A 15,941-nucleotide genomic window follows, 5' to 3' on the forward strand; every position below is an offset into this window, starting at 1 on the left:
TGGGTTGTGGGTCAATGATTGGACTGCTACCGCCTGGTCCTTAAGGTTGGCCACCATCTCCTGAAACTTATCCTCAAAGAGATTGTCCCCCGTACAAGGAATATTTGCCAGCCGTTCATGCAGTTCTTCTCGAATGGCACTGGACCTAAGCCAGGCCATTCTGCAGGCAGCGATAGCTGACGCTGACATGCGTGCCGATGATTCAAACCCCTCATACACCATCCGGAGGAGGTGCCGAATCCCCTCTTCCAAGTTTTGAATTGGCAGGTGTATTGCCTCTGGTGCTGCGTCGAAGTCGGGTAGCTCCCCTTGCAAGGTCTGCAAACTTTCGTAGAGGTACTGCACCAGATAAAATTGGTGCTGGCTGATTCGAGCCGAGAGCATGGAAGACTGGTACGCCTTCTTACCAAAGTCGTCCAAGAGGTGTTGTTCCTTTCCCGGCAGTGCCAAGCCATGTAATTTGGATCTCTTGGCACGTTGCATCGCTGATTCCACAACTAGTGACGAGTGTGGAAGTTGAGGCGAAGAATAGAACTGGGATTTCTGCATGCAGAATTTTAAATCTAATTTCCAGGATACCGGTGTTGTCGTGTAAGGGGACTCCCACATTTTCTCCAGGATGGAGTCAAGCACCTTGTGCGATGGAAGTGCTGTAGGTTCCGCCGGAACATCAAAAATCTTTAGGATTTTCCCAGTGTTTCCGCCCGTGGATCTGGTACCTTCTGTACCTCTAAAATGAGAAGGGTTCCCATCTTATCCAGAAATTTCGGGTACGAGAGATCCTCTGGCGGCGAGTACGGTTCCGCCATGTCCTCTGGGGGATCGGAAAGGTACCCCGTGGATGATTGTGATTCCGGATCCCTTACTGGGGGTGACCGCACCCTCCTCAGTGCTTTGGGTGTAGGTGGGAGAAGAGCCCGTGGGGAGAGACCTTTGGGAGTCTCTGCGAATGATGTGCTCTGTTCTGGCTACGGTTCCCCTTGCGGGGAGGGAGGAGTGCTTTCCTTAGAAGTCGGTGAGAGATGGAAAGTGGAGTCAAAGAAACCCACTAAGGCGGTGGATAGCTGAGAAAAGGCTTCCTTCGTCTGTCGGGGCATTCTCAGCTTCCGGTCTGCACCACTGGCAGGTGGTGCCGTGGGCGTCTTTCCCAACTCCAGTCTATGCTTCTTTGGAACCGGTTGATCTATGGCCGAATCCTCCGTGCCATGAATAGAGCCCCATGATGGAACCGCGATCTGCCCACCAAGGAGGACGAAGACGAGGACGTAAGATGGACATACTCCTCCTCCGAGTGCATCGAGGATTTGCGATAATCTCCCACTCCTCGGGGACACCGACCCGTCGGACCCCCTAGGACTAGGGTGTTGTAGGGTGGAGAGGCTTCAGGCGATGTACCCATTCTCACGTGAGGCCAGTGTTTCAATTTCCTTTGCCTCTTTTGCTTCTCCGTCCTCCCCCGACTGTGCGGGGCAGGTGGGGACGTGTGTTGACTCTTGAGCGGTGAATCCGGCGAGGTTGACCTTGTCCCTATGTTCTGCGCCGTCTGTGAAGGGCGCATCGGATGGTCTCCGCCCGGGACCTTCTGCTTATGCGTCACATGCTTCGAGCCTTTGGGCTTCGGCACCAACCCCTGCGCCGTAGGCTTTGATCCCGGGCCTTTCGACGCCAAGTGTGCCGACCTCCGTGGTTCCAGCGTCGTTTGGGGTGGCCGCCCCTTTTTTGCGTCGGTCTTCGGCGCATGCTTCAGCTTGTACACCGATCCCAGCGCCTCCGGCGCCCTGCGACTCGACTCTCACCTCGAGCGCCAGCGATGTCGACGCTTCCGACGCACGGCCAACACTCTTCAGCACCAGCCGATGCTCATCACCTCCGCCGTGCGTCATGACTAACTTCGCTCCTCGGCCTTGCCATGGTGAGTCGCGCCGATCCCGGCTTGGACTCCAGGCACGATGGCCGGCTTCCCGGCCTCCAGTCCTGGAGGTGGAAGGTTCCACGGACGCTGCTCTCCTTACTGGAGCTGTCCGATGGTGATCCGGGCCAGGTGACGAGTGGGCCTCCGAAGGCGTAGCACTACCAGATTCCTCGCTCCGTAGCGATTGCAGCTTTTGGGCCCTCTGCCGGCGAGCCCGCAGCGACATCCTGCCGCAGTGCTTGCATGCAGCCTATTGGTGATCCAGTCCCAGACACCTGTAGCACCGATCATGTCCGGTTATGGACATGATCTTGCCATAAGTGCAGGACTTGAATCCAGAGGGCCTTGGCTCCTGTTTTTTTAGACATTTTTTCTTCTTTTTCGAAGAGTTGCTGAGGAGAACTCTAGCTCTGCTTGCACTCCAGCACGAGTAAAAACAGACTGAGGAGAGACTGTTTTTCTGCGCAGGAAGGCACGCGCAGCCGCACAGAGCAAAGCTCTGTATCTACTACAAAGCTCTGCCTCCTGGGCCCTGATGGACAGTTCCCATGAAAGTATGGCTAATTCAGTCCTGCTATCAACAGGAAACAAATCAGCTTTGAGAAGAGGTAACAGAGAAAATAAAATAGAGGTTTAAAAAATTATGAGTGGTGTGCAACAGGCCAGAAGACAGTTATTTACCCTTTTAAACCGTATTAAAATTAGGGGATACTCCATGAAACTAACAGGTAGCAGAGTTAAAACAAAATCAGATAAAGTATCATCAGTCAATGCACAATCAAGCTATAGAATTTGTTGTTGGAGAATGTAATCAAGATGGCTTTAAAAAAAAAAGAGATTTGAACATAAATTGTATCAACATGAAAGGGTAAATCAAATTGGTGGAGGGGTGGCCCTATATATAAAGGATGGCACAGAGAAGATAAAAATCCTGCAGGAAACAAAATGCACAGAGGAATCCTTATGGATAGAAATTCCATGTGTGATGGGTAAGAGTATAGCAATGGGTGTATGCTACCATTAACCTAGCCAAGATGAAGAAACAGACTATGAAAGCTAGCTGAAATTAGAAAGGCAAATAAATTTGGACACAATAATAATGGGAGATTTAATTGCCCCAGTATTGCTTGGATCACTGTCTAATCAGGACAAGCTAGAAAGGTTACATTTCTAGATGTCATAAATAACCATTTCATGGAGCAGCTACTCCTAGAGCACACAAGAAAGCAGCTAATTTAGATCTAGTCCTTAGAGGAACACATGGCCTGGTGCAAGAGGTTACTGTGGTGAGGCCACTTAGCAATAGCTATCATAAAGCAATCAAATTTGACAGTCACTGGAAGGAGGACATTAAGTAAAACTACTGCATTAGCACATAACTTCAAAAATGAATACTTATGACAGAATAAGGAAATTAGGGCTAGATTGAGCTGCCGCGGTAAAGGGGGCGGGGAGCACTAGTGTGCAGCCGGCCGCATCACAGCAGTGCAGTTTTGCCTGCCGTGGTGCGGCTATGCCGCACACTATCGCCCCTATAGTGCCACACTAAAATGTGGTGCTATTTCCCGCGCTACTGCTGGCGGTATTGTCCAAAACATTATCGCCGGCAGCTGTGCCACCACCCCCAAACTCTTCCCTAACTCCACCCCTTCCCCTAATTTTAATTTTACCACCATGATGCCCATTATCGCGTATGTTAGGAGTTATCAGGCGCAATAATGCCTTAATGCATGCAATATTGGGCTTATCACACATTGGAAAATGACCCTATTAGCAAAAAAAAAATAAAAAGGAGTGGTTGCAAAGGTTAAACGTTTTCATAGGCATGGACATTGTATTTTTAAACAATCTTGGAAGCCCAAATAAAATGTTTCTCATGTATTTAAAAAAGTCAAAGAAAGACCAAACAACTATAAGCACAGTTTAATGGCAAGTAAAAAAAAAAAAACAGTAAAAGCTAGAAGGGCATATTTCAAAAAAAGGAAATAAAAACATAAAAAATTGCCATACTGGGTCAGACCAAGGGTCAATCAAGCTCAGCATCCTTTTCCCAATAGTGGCCAATCCAGGCTACAAGTACCTGGCAAGAACCCAAAACACTAAGTAGATCCCATGCTACTGAGGCCAGTAACAGCAGTGGCTATTCCCCAAGTCAACTTGATTAATAGCAATTAATGGACTTCTCCTCCAACAAGAACTTATTCAAAACTTTTTTAAACCCAGCTACATTAACTGCACTAACCACATCCTCTGGCAACAAATTCAAGAAATTAATTGTGCACCGAGTGAAAAAATTCTCTGATTAGTTTTAAATATGCTACTTGCTAACTTCATGGAGAGACCGCTAGTCCTTCTATTATCCGAAAGAGTGGGAACTCTGCCAGCACGTCACAATTTCATGCCACCACGGGACTTTATTTTGCTGGCAGGGAGTGGAAACTCCACCAGCATGTCTCTGCTCCTCGCCCCCAGCACTGCAGGTTTTCCTGCCACCAGAGTTTGCCTGAATGAAGGGTGAGGCGGCTATGGCAGGAAGGTTTCAGGGGGCAATTTTGCCACATCAAACTCTTGCCGTCTGAAGCAGCCACCTCAACCTGCTTCATTATAGAACTATCCCCGATTCTCTAATCAGCTTGATTAATAGCAGTTTATAGACTTCTCCTCCAGGAACTTATCCAAACATTTTTTAATCCCAGCTATACTAAATGCCCTAAACACATCCTCTGGCAACAAATTCCAGAGCTTAACTGTGAGTGAAAAAGAATTTTCTCTGATTAGTTTTAAGTGTGCTACTTGCTAACTTCATGGAGTGCCCCCTAGTCCTTCTATTATCCAAAATTGTAAATAACCGATTCACATCTACCCGTTCTAAACCTCTCGTGTTTTTAAAGACCTCTATCATATCCCCCCTCAGCCGTCTCTTCTCCAAGCTGAACAGCTCTAACCTCTTTAGCCTTTCTTCATAGGGGAGCTGTTCCATCCCCTTTATCATTTTGGTCACCCTTCTCTGTACTTTCTCCATTGCAACTATATCTTTTTTGAGATGCAGCGACCAGAATTGTACACAGTACTCAAGGTACAGCCTCACCATGGAGCAATACAGAGGCATTATGACATTTTCCGTTTTATTCACCATTCCGTTCCTAATAAATCCAAACATGTTTGCTTTTTAGACTGCTACAGCACACTGAGCCAACGATTTCAATGTATTATCCACTATGGTGCCTAGATCTTTTTCCTGGGAGGTAGCTCCTAATATGGAACCTAACATCATGTAACTGCAGCATGGGTTATTTTTCCCTATATGCATCACCTTGCACTTGTCCACATTAAATTTCATCTGCCATTTGGATGCCCAATCTCCAGTCTCACAAGGTCCTCCGGCAATTTATCACAATCCACTTGTGATTTAACTACACTGAATAATTTTGTATCATCTGCAAATGTGATTACCTCACTCATCGTATTCTTTTCCAGATCATTTAAAATATATTAAAAAGCATCGGTCCAAGTACAGATCCCTGACACACTCCACTGTTTACCCTTTTCCACTGAAAAAAAATTGAGCTTTTAATCCTACTCTCTGTTTCTTGTCTTTTAACCAGTTTGTAATCCACGAATGACACTACCTCCTATCCCATGACTTTTTACTTTTCTTAGAAGCCTCTCATGAGGGTCTTTGTCAAACACCTCCTGAAAATCCAAATACACTACATCTACCGTGTCACCTTCATCCACATGTTTATTAACCCCTTCAAAAAGATGAAGATTTGTGAGGCAAGACTTGCCTTGGGTAAATCCATGCTGACTGTGTTTCATGAAATCATGTCTTTCTATATGCTCTGTGATTTTGATCTTTAGAATAGTTTCCACTATTTTTCCCAGCACTGAAGTCAGGCTCGCTGGTTTATAGTTTCCTGGAGCTCCTGGAAACTCAAATGAAGTAAACAGGCAAGAGCATAAGCAGTGGCATGTTAGATGTAAAAGAGTAGCAAAACAAGTCAATAGAAGATTTGAGAAGAAGCTCAAAGGAGGCAAAAACTAATTAAAAAAAATGTTCAAGTACATTTGAAGCAAAAAGCCTGTGAGGAAGTCAGCTAGATGACCAAAAACTAAAAGGTGTATTCAAAGTCAACAGGGAAGAGACAGAAAAACAATCAGTTCTTTGCCTCGAACTTTACTGAGGAGAATGCCGAAAACATACCCACACCAAAAACATTCTTTGATGGCAGAGAGTCTGAACAACTAAAACAAATCTCTGTGATAATGGAGGATCTATTGAAACAAACTGACAAACTAAAGAATAACAAATCACAAGGCCCATATGGAATTCACCCCAGTATCCTAAAAGAACTTGAACATGAAATTGCAAACCTATTACTAGTAATCTATAACCTGTCATTTAAAACAGCCACAATATCTGAAGACTGGAGGATGCCAATGTAACACTGATTTTTAAAAGTAACTCCAGAAGTGATCCAAGAAGCTATAGACTGGTGAGCCTAATGGTGGTGCCAAACAAAATGGTAGAAGCTACTCTTAAAAACAAAATTACTGGCCATATAGACATGGCTTAATGGGGACGAGTCAACATGGTTTTAGCAAAAGGAAGTGTTGCCTTACAAATCTACTACATATTTTTGAAAATGTAAATAAACATGCAGAATAAAATGTATTTGGATTTTCAAAAGGCTTTTTTTTTTTTTTTTTAAGTCCCTCATGAGAGACTCCTCAGGAAATTAAAGCGTCATGGGATAGGAAGCAACTTCTGGTTAAAAGATAGGAAACAGAGCGTAGTATTAAATAGTTTTCCAAATGGAGGTAGTTTATTAGTTGAGTACCACAGGGTTCTATACTGGGACCTGTACTATTTACCAGAGAATGTGGTTTGTGCAGTTAGTATAGCTGTGTTTAAAAAAGGATTGGATAAGTTCTTGGAGGAGAAGTCTATTACCTGCTATTAAGTTCACTTAGAGAATAGCCACTGCCATTAGCAATGGTAACATGGAATAGACTTAGTTTTTGGGTACTTGCCAGGTTCTTATGGCCTGGATTGGCCACTGTTGGAAGCAGGATGCTGGGCTTGATGGACCCTTGGTCTGACCCAGTATGGCATTTTCTTATGTTCATAAATGTGGAAAAAGGAACATTAAGCAAGGGGATCACATTTCAGATAGCTCAAAATTATTCAAAGTTTTTAAAACAGCAGTGTTTTATGAGGAACTGTAGAAGGACCTTGGGAGACTGGGCATCTGAAAGGCATATGCAATTTAATGTGGAAAAGTGCAAAATCGACACATATAGGGAAAAAAAATCCCAGCTGCAGGTACACATTTATTTATTTAAAAAATTATATTCTGCTCATTTCCAAAATCATTCAAGACAGATAAAAGTTACATGCACAAATTAAAATAAAACAAAACAAGACAAACAGAAATGTGCTCACAATGCTTATGGAGTATCCAACAGAACCCTAGGAGCAGAGGTTTGCACAGTCTTCAAGACTAAGAGTGTGTTGACAGGTAACCCAAGAAAAATAGAACTGCAATAATCCAACCTCAGTCAGGCCAAGGGCCTGACGCATAATTCTATATTCCTGAGCCGGGAGCAAAAGGTTTCAACCTCCAGAGCATCCTTACAGGTCTATTTACTAAAGATTTTCTCCCATTTTATATCTATGGAAAAAATGCTTAGTAAATAGGGCCCTTAGTTTGAAAACGGATGCTCTGGAGTCACCAACCAGGAATAGGACCTTGGAGTCCTTGCAGGCAATACACTGAAATCCTCAACTCAGTGTGCAACAGTGGTCAAAAAATAGACAATAGACTATTAAGAATGATCCTAAATTAAATGAAGAATAAAATGGAAAATATCATATTGCCTCTGTATCGAGCCATGGTGTGACTGCACCTTGAGTACTGTGTGAGTATTCTCCATCCCGACTTAACAAAAGCATAGCAAAACTAGAAAAAGTGCAAGGCAGAAAATGAAATGCCCCTATGATGAGAGGCTACACAGGTTGGGGCTCTTCAGCATGAAAAAGAGATAGCTGAGAGGGGACATTATAGAAGTTTATAAAATCATGAGTGGGATGGAATGAATATCTAAAGGATAGCTAATTACCCTTCAAATAATATTAAAGGGAGAGGACACTCCATGAAACAACAAGCAGATTTAAAACAAACTGTAGAGAAGGAGATTTCCTACAAGGACGGCAATATAAATCTTAGGAGATTTCAATATACAAGTAGACTCCCTCCCACTATCAAATGCCTGTGAAACCTTTCTATCATCCCTCAAAGCTATTGGTTTCACACAGATCGTCACTGACCCTACTCATCAAAATGGTCATACTCTAGATCCGATTTTCATTAACAAACCCATCATCTCCAGTGACCCTATTAGCACAGCTGTTCCATGGTCAGATCACCACCTCCTGCACACTACCCTCACCCTTAAAAGAACCACCTCACCCCAAATCCCAGAACCTAAAACAATACAGATCCGCAAATTATGTTCTATCGATGAACTCACTGTTGCATTCAACAAAGAACTTCATAATCTTGAACTAGCTGACATCAACTCAGCAATCACATCATGGTATTCTATCACTGGGAACATTGCCAACGACCTTTGCCCCCTTCGCACTAAAAAAATTGGCCACTCCAAATCTTCACTTAAACCATGGTACACCCCTGAACGGACAGCTCTAAAATGCACCCTTAGGAAATTGGAAAAAGATTGGCGTAACAACCCCTCCCTCACAAAAAGAAATACTTACAGAGCAACCCTACGTATCTATCGTGAGCAAACCCTCAATGCAAAAAAAAATTACCATGCAAAAAAAATACAAGACCTGCAATTTAATGCAAACGCTCTCTTCACATATGTAACACAAATGACTAAAACCAATGCCACTCCCACCTGTAATAAAGATGCCCTAACCAAAAGTGAGAACTTAGCTAAATACTTTCACAAGAAAATAGTTAAAATCATGGCATGGTTCCCTGGCAATAATCCCCTGACCAAAACCATCCCACATGATTCCTCTGCTATATTTAATGCCTTCGAACCCACCACATCCCTAGATTCAAAATACCATTAAAAAAATGAAACCTGCCACACATCCAAGTGACACTATACCCACCAAACATCTTCTCTCCATCCCTGAAATCATAGCACCCTCAGTTGCTAAAATTACAATTGCTCACTAGCTTCCGGAGAAATCCCTAATACGCTTAAACAAGCTATCATCAGACCTATTCTAAAAAAGCCCAAAGCTGATGCCTCTGACCTAACCAATTACCGACCTATTTCCAACCTTCCCTTCATAGCAAAAATCCTTGAAAAAATTGTAAACACACAGCTCATTGAACACCTGGAAAAATTTGAAATTCTCTCACCATTGCAACATGGTTTTCGTAAATGTATGAGCACCGAAACTCTGCTCATCTCTCTTATCAACACCATACTTACTGGGTTCGACAAAGGTCAATCCTTCCTAGTAGCCATGATTGACATTTCCGCGGCCTTCGATACTATTAATCACAACATTCTCATTACACGGCTCAAGGAAATCGGCATAGCTAACACCCCACTGCAATGGTTTGAAGCTTTCCTACAAGGACGGCAATATAAAGTCAATTTTGAAAACCATGAATCGCAACCATACAATATAAATCTCGGAATACCGCAAGGATCTGCCCTCTCCTCTACTCTCTTTAATATTTATATCCTCCCTCTTTGTCACCTACTGACAGAACTTGGCCTTTTGTACTTCATCTATGCGGATGACATACAAATTGTTATCCCCATCACTGACTCCCTTAATGATGCCCTTAAAACATGGGATACTGCCCTCACCGCCATTAGTAACCTCCTTACTAGCATCAATCTGGCCATTAACCCCAATAAAACAAAACTTATGGTCATTTCCCCACAGAATCACAAAAACACAATTGCTGCCACTCACACATCACTCACTTCTCCTGACATCACTAACACTGTTAAAAACCTTGGAGTCATATTAGACAACCACCTTAATTTTAAAAAACATATCAACAACATTATTAAAGATGGGTTCTTCAAACTACACACTCTAAAAAAAATTAAGACCATTACTCTACCAACATGATTTCCGTACTGTACTGCAATCCCTCATTTTTTCGAAAGTTGATTATTGTAATGCCCTTCTCCTAGGCCTACCCAAAACTACCATTCTACCACTACAAATGCTTCAGAATGCAGCAGCACGCATTCTCACCAACACCAGAAAATCGGAACATATTACTCCCATACTCGGAGATCTGCACTGGCTCCCCATTGCACAGAGAATCATGTTCAAAACCTTATCTCTAATACACAAGACCCTACACAATGAAAACATGACATGGTTCAATAATGAACTTTACTTCCACAAACATTCCAGAACCCCTAGAACACAGCATGCAGCCACCCTACACACCCTCACACATAAAACCACCACTCTTGAGTCAACTAGGAAGCGTGCGATAACCATAGCCGGACCGAACTGTTGGAACAATATGACATCCGGAGTTACGGCAAGAAACATGCCCAATAAAATTTAAGCAAAAACTGAAAACATGGCTTTTCCTACAGGCTTATACTTAACCCTTACGCTCTCCTCTCTCCCTTACTCCTACAGCCTTGCCCACTAATTTACTTAAATGTACATCCCCTTTTTCTCTCTTACCACACCTAACTTTTTGTTGGCAATTATTCATATCAATTGTTTATAAGACTTCTATCCCATTTCTTTCTCTCATACCCAGCTTTTCTCTTTTCCAATTGTGTTTTATAAAATTCATTCTATTTATTTATGACTTATAAATTCAGTGAGATAACAATTTGCTTTGTACCACTATTTTATTTTTCCCTTTCATTGTTCCACTGTTCTCTCCCCTCCCCCCCGCTTAACAGTTTATTGTAAAGCACTATTGCATATGTTTGTTAACAAGTTTATTGTAAAGTTTATTGTAAATGTTTATTGTAAAGCACTGTTGCACATGTTCGTTCTAGTTGGCACAGCTGCAATGTTTCTGTTAATTGTGAACCGATGTGAGGTTACTAAACAAATGTCGTATATAAAAACTGCAAATAAATAAATAAAATAAATAAATAAGAATATTTTTTCACTCAATGTACAATCAAGCTGTGGAACCTATTGCCAGAGGACATAGTCAAAGTGACTAGCATAATGGGTTTATAAAAGATTTGGCCGGGGAGAGCCCACAAGATGGCCGCCTGAACAGATGTGCTGTGAAAAGCTCCTGAAATCATCGCTTGATTTTGTTGAAAGTTTCCCCTGTAAACCATGCCACACACGAAGAGAAAGGCGAAGTTGAGGGGAGTGGATCTTACTTCCACTCCAAAAGAGAACAACCAACCTCGCATTGGAAGCTTTTTCGCAGCAACCCCACACCCGACGCTGAGAGAGCTGGTCGCTAAGGGGATAGTAGCTGAGCGTGTGCTTTCCCCTCTGACCCCGGAGACATCACTAAACCCCGGATGTCCAAACAGGCCGGCACCGCCATGCCCTGAGAGAGATTCTGGAGATTGGAGGACCACAGCCCCGTTGGGAGAAACCCGAAGAGGGAAGAAGCGGTACAGCAAAGGACACCAACATTGGATTACAACATCTTGGAGCTTGTATCAGAAATTCAGCCGTGAGCAGGAGGAGAAGGAGAGAGTCGGGGAGCCGATATATCGCTGGGAGCCACAGGCTTGGATTTGGGTGCCAGCGCAACTGTAGTAAGAGGAGGTGAGAAAAAAAGAAATGTCTCAGGGAGAGACTGTAGAAAAATCAATTGTAACGTTAACAAGAATAGTACAAGAAACTAAAAATCAGGTTTCTATTAATGCCGAAGGAGTTTCAGCACAGAATAACAAAATATTAGAAACGGAAAACCATTTAAAGGAGGTAGAAAAAGTGCAAGCTGCTATTCTATAAGGGGAAAAAATTACAAGTAAAAGATTAGAAAATGTTAAAAACAGCTTGAGAGCACACAACCTGCGATTCATGAATTTCCCTATTATAGAAAATATTTCTCCATTGGACCTCTTCAAATCGTATGTATCGTAGGTATTAAAATTGCCTGAAACTATGATACCAGTAATTACTAAAGCTTACTATCTTCCGTATACTGGAGTCAGTCCAGAAGAATCAGTGCCACCTTTGGATATTTCAGCGTTGTTGGAGTTCTCACAAGAATTAGTCATTTCAAGAAGGAGACCTCTGTTGGTTTCTTTTGCCTTTCTCATGGACAAAAACAACGTTTTTAGACATTTTTTCAGGAATAGACATGTCTTGTTTCATGGACAAAGTCTGGTGTTATCCAGATTTAATAAAACCTACTCAAAACTAGAAGAAAATTATTCCTTTCGATGAGAGTTGAAGCCCAGCAAAAAGGTGCTTTATTTCAGCTGCGTTTCCCCTGTAAATGTTGTATGAAATTTCAACAGCAAAACTACGTTTTTTATGAGCCGTCCCAGTTGAGGGTATTTTTGGATTCTCATGCCTGAATTCTACCGGAGTTGGTTTGGAATTATGATTAAATTGTAGTGGGATCTGTTCAGTAGGCTATATTTTCGATATAATTGGGTAAATTTGATTTGACTTTAAGTAAGGCTCCTTTGCATGGGCTCTCCCCCATATTACTATTGTATACAATATGCAGTTATAATTGATTTTGGTATGAAATTATAATATAAATGTATATTATTCTATCTGCACTGTATTTCTTAACAAGTGGCTGCATGTATAATTATGTATAAATCTCATAAATAAAGAATTTTTTTAAAAAAAAAAAAAGGTTTGGCCAATTTCCTGGAGAAAATGTCCATAAAAACATTATTAGCCAAGTAGTTTAGGAAAAGCCATTGCCATCCCTGGGAGTAACACTACTTTTGTGATCTGACAGGAACATGTGGCCCTTACTGGTCACGGTCAGAAAAAGGATGCTAGGCTCAATGAACCTTTGGTCTGACTCAGCATTTTATGTTATGTTCTTAATCTCTTTCATCTCAAGAGGGCAGAATAGATGTTTGTTGCATTATGCATGTCCCATAGGAGGAACAAATCTTGGAAACAGATAGCTTAGTTTTAGGGTCTGTTTTAGTTTATTTATTACTCATTAGAAATGAGCTCTGTATTATGCTCAATAATTAGAAAGAAAGATCTCCCCCAACTAAAACCAGACTACTTGGCTCAATTATAAATAAAATCAAATAGAAAACATTTTTAACATGAAGAAAAAATATCTGAGAGGAAAACTTATGAACTAACTGCTATAGACTTGTATTAACCCTACTTCCTCCAATGAAAATAGAATTAAATTGAAGAAAATGAACCGCTTATTAACTTTAACTCTCTCACTACTTTTTGGGGAGGAATGCTTAAACCTAGACAATTACTGGTGCAACATCCAAGACAAGTCTTATTTGCGTTCACATTGGATCTATTCGCTATATATAGGCTCTGGAAAAAAATGAACATTTTTGAAGACTGATACCTGAACCAGTTTCAGAATTATCCAAAATTATATTATAAATTCAAATCCATATAGATGGAGTACCTTCTTCCGATAAACATTATTACAATCTACAAAAAAAAACAAAAAACCTGACTATAGAGGAATAATCATCCTTGTTCAGAAAATGTAGTCAGCTGCTTTCACTTATTTTCAAACTAAGATAATACAGGTAAAGGTGCCTTTATTTGCATGTATAACAAACTCTTTTCCATATATTCTACTTAGATTTCTGCTCCCCATTTTCTCCAGGTTTCACCGTTGTCTACTAAATCACACAGTCCTAATAATTACATCAAAAAGTTTTCCTTAAAAAAAAAAAAAAAAGTTGTGTATATTAATTGTTCATCTGTTGGGGAGCAGAGAGAATCCTGGCACACAGCATAAGGAACTCACACCATTTATGGTGCTGGGTCAGTAAATGAGAAAGGGAGGACTATTATTGCCTAGTAGGCTCAGCTCCAGATAAGTAAGTGCTTTCCTTCAACCAAACAGGATCAAGGTGTGCAGTCCAATTTTTAGTATTACAGAAAGTAATACAGGCAATACATTTCTGGCACCTGGATTGCGTGTAACCTGCCAAAGGGGGGAGAGATATAGGAACATTACTTAAAGTTGCTTAAATGTTTCATTGTTCCATGTAATGCCTTCAGGCAAGTTTTTGTTCTTTGTAAACCGGTTTGATTTGCATCTAATGTAGGAAGATCGGTATAAAAAAACAAAAAAATAAATAAATTATTATCCTCATCAAATTACAGTGGAGGCACAGGAACATAGACCTAATAGCCAAGACACACTGTCAGTAGCAGATGGAGTCCCCAACCTGCATCCCAGCTGCTAGTTCATTAATACCTATTTTTATAAAAAGATGGTTGTGCGGTCTTTTTTTTCAACCAATTTTTCCTACTCAGTTACTTTCTGAGTCCATGCCAGAAACATGGGAGAAACAAAGACAACACTCATCCTACTTAGTTTCAACTTGTAGATATGACTGAACTATTTAATCAATTTATTTTAGAGATACTAACAGTCTGTTGTAAAAGGAACCCTCTTTCTTATGTTTTGTCAGTGCAGTAACAGCATAGCTTTTCACATTACTTATTTCTATGTCTGGCTTTTATACATACGAGTTAAGCACAAGAGCTGAAAATGGGTGTGTGGGATCGGCCTCAGGTAAACAGATACTAGTAATTATTTCGAATAAGATCTTAAATGTTCAGCCATGTTAGACTTTGAAGGGGTGTAAAGTAAAAGAACCTCATGAGGTACTTCAAACCCACCAGGGGCAGAGAGAATGACAGTAAAGGGGGGGGGGGGGGCACATTATAGGGATGAGGCAGGAATAAGGGAAGGGAGGGAAAAGATGGAGGGGATCAGAAGGCGGGGAAAGAGACAAAATAGGAGATATAAGGATAGGATCAGGAACGATCTGAGAGCAGGTGAAGGACAGAGAAAGAGAAGGCCCAGAGTAGGCAAAGGAGGGGACACTTACCTGCGTGCTCTCTTTGCCATCCCAGCTGAGGGGGGGCGGCGGCGGTGGTGGCAATGAGCCCAGACAGTCGTGACCCCGGGATCTAGCCCTTACAGATAGCGCGCAGAACCGTAGGGCATCCTCCAGCCACAAGCCGAAGAGGACTGGAGGCTCTCGGGGGTTGCGGTACAGCCCGGGCTCGCCGCTCTCTCCGCGGTACCGGCTCCGATCAACTCTGGCGCTACAGCTATTTCCGATGCCGCTCACCACAGTCGCCTCGGATTACACGGACCATGCTGCCCCTTCTCTTGCCACTGTCACCGCGGCTCTGCCTCCAACTCTTGGTCACTGCTGCTGCGGTCACTCACTAACATTCAGCTGCTCGACTTTTTTACTTTTTTTTTTTTTTTTTTGTCCGTACCGCCGAATCTCGCGCCCAGCCTCCTTCTAGAATCAGGTTTGAATCTGCGCACGCGGTCTCCCTGCCCATTGGCTGAAAAGGCTGGCGCGCGCCCACGAGGGCGGAGGCAGAGCCGAAGCTAGGGGGATCAGCAGTTCTCAGCAGGCGGAGAGCGCGCTTGAGTTGACAGGAGGGCAGGGAGTGCTCGGCGCGCGCTAGGAGGAGGCGTAGCTGCCCTTGGCGCGAGCTAGGCAGAGGAAGTTGCTTTCTGTGACACGCGCCACCGCTGTTTGTTGTTGTTTTGATTGGAGACTCTTGGAAGGCGCTGGGATGGGGGGAAGGGGCGGGGGAGCGGTGGCGCGCGCGACTCTGTGGCGTCCTGGTACCTTGGCTACTGCTGCCGTCAGTTTCTGACTCGTACGAAATGCTGAACTGAACTGAGCTCAGCGAAGGTTTGCCAACTGGTGTTAATTTATTTTATTAAGTCTGCCTTGTTTTTACTGACAACCTAACTGTTTTATGGACATACGTTTAACATCATACAAAAATATGATGTCAATTTAGCTCAGCTTTCCATCCATTTCTTTTGCATTCCTTTTTCTCACCGTA

General features: G+C 42.6%; 1 protein-coding gene across 2 annotated transcripts in view; it reads right to left on the reverse strand.

The window, feature by feature from the left end:
• The window catches only part of MYBL1 (MYB proto-oncogene like 1), a 489,278-nt gene extending 473,709 nt beyond the window's left edge, over window positions 1–15,569 (reverse strand). For both annotated transcript variants that reach the window (XM_029591403.1, XM_029591402.1), the window contains exon 1: window positions 14,954–15,569. In XM_029591403.1, the coding sequence (XP_029447263.1) occupies window positions 14,954–14,973 (20 nt within the window). In that variant the 5' untranslated portion in view covers window positions 14,974–15,569. The remainder of the gene's footprint in view (window positions 1–14,953) is intronic.
• Between the last annotated feature and the right edge of the window lie 372 nt (window positions 15,570–15,941).

This window comes from Rhinatrema bivittatum, chromosome 2 (genome assembly GCF_901001135.1).
Source record: "Rhinatrema bivittatum chromosome 2, aRhiBiv1.1, whole genome shotgun sequence".
Taxonomy (NCBI): Eukaryota; Metazoa; Chordata; class Amphibia; order Gymnophiona; family Rhinatrematidae; genus Rhinatrema; species Rhinatrema bivittatum.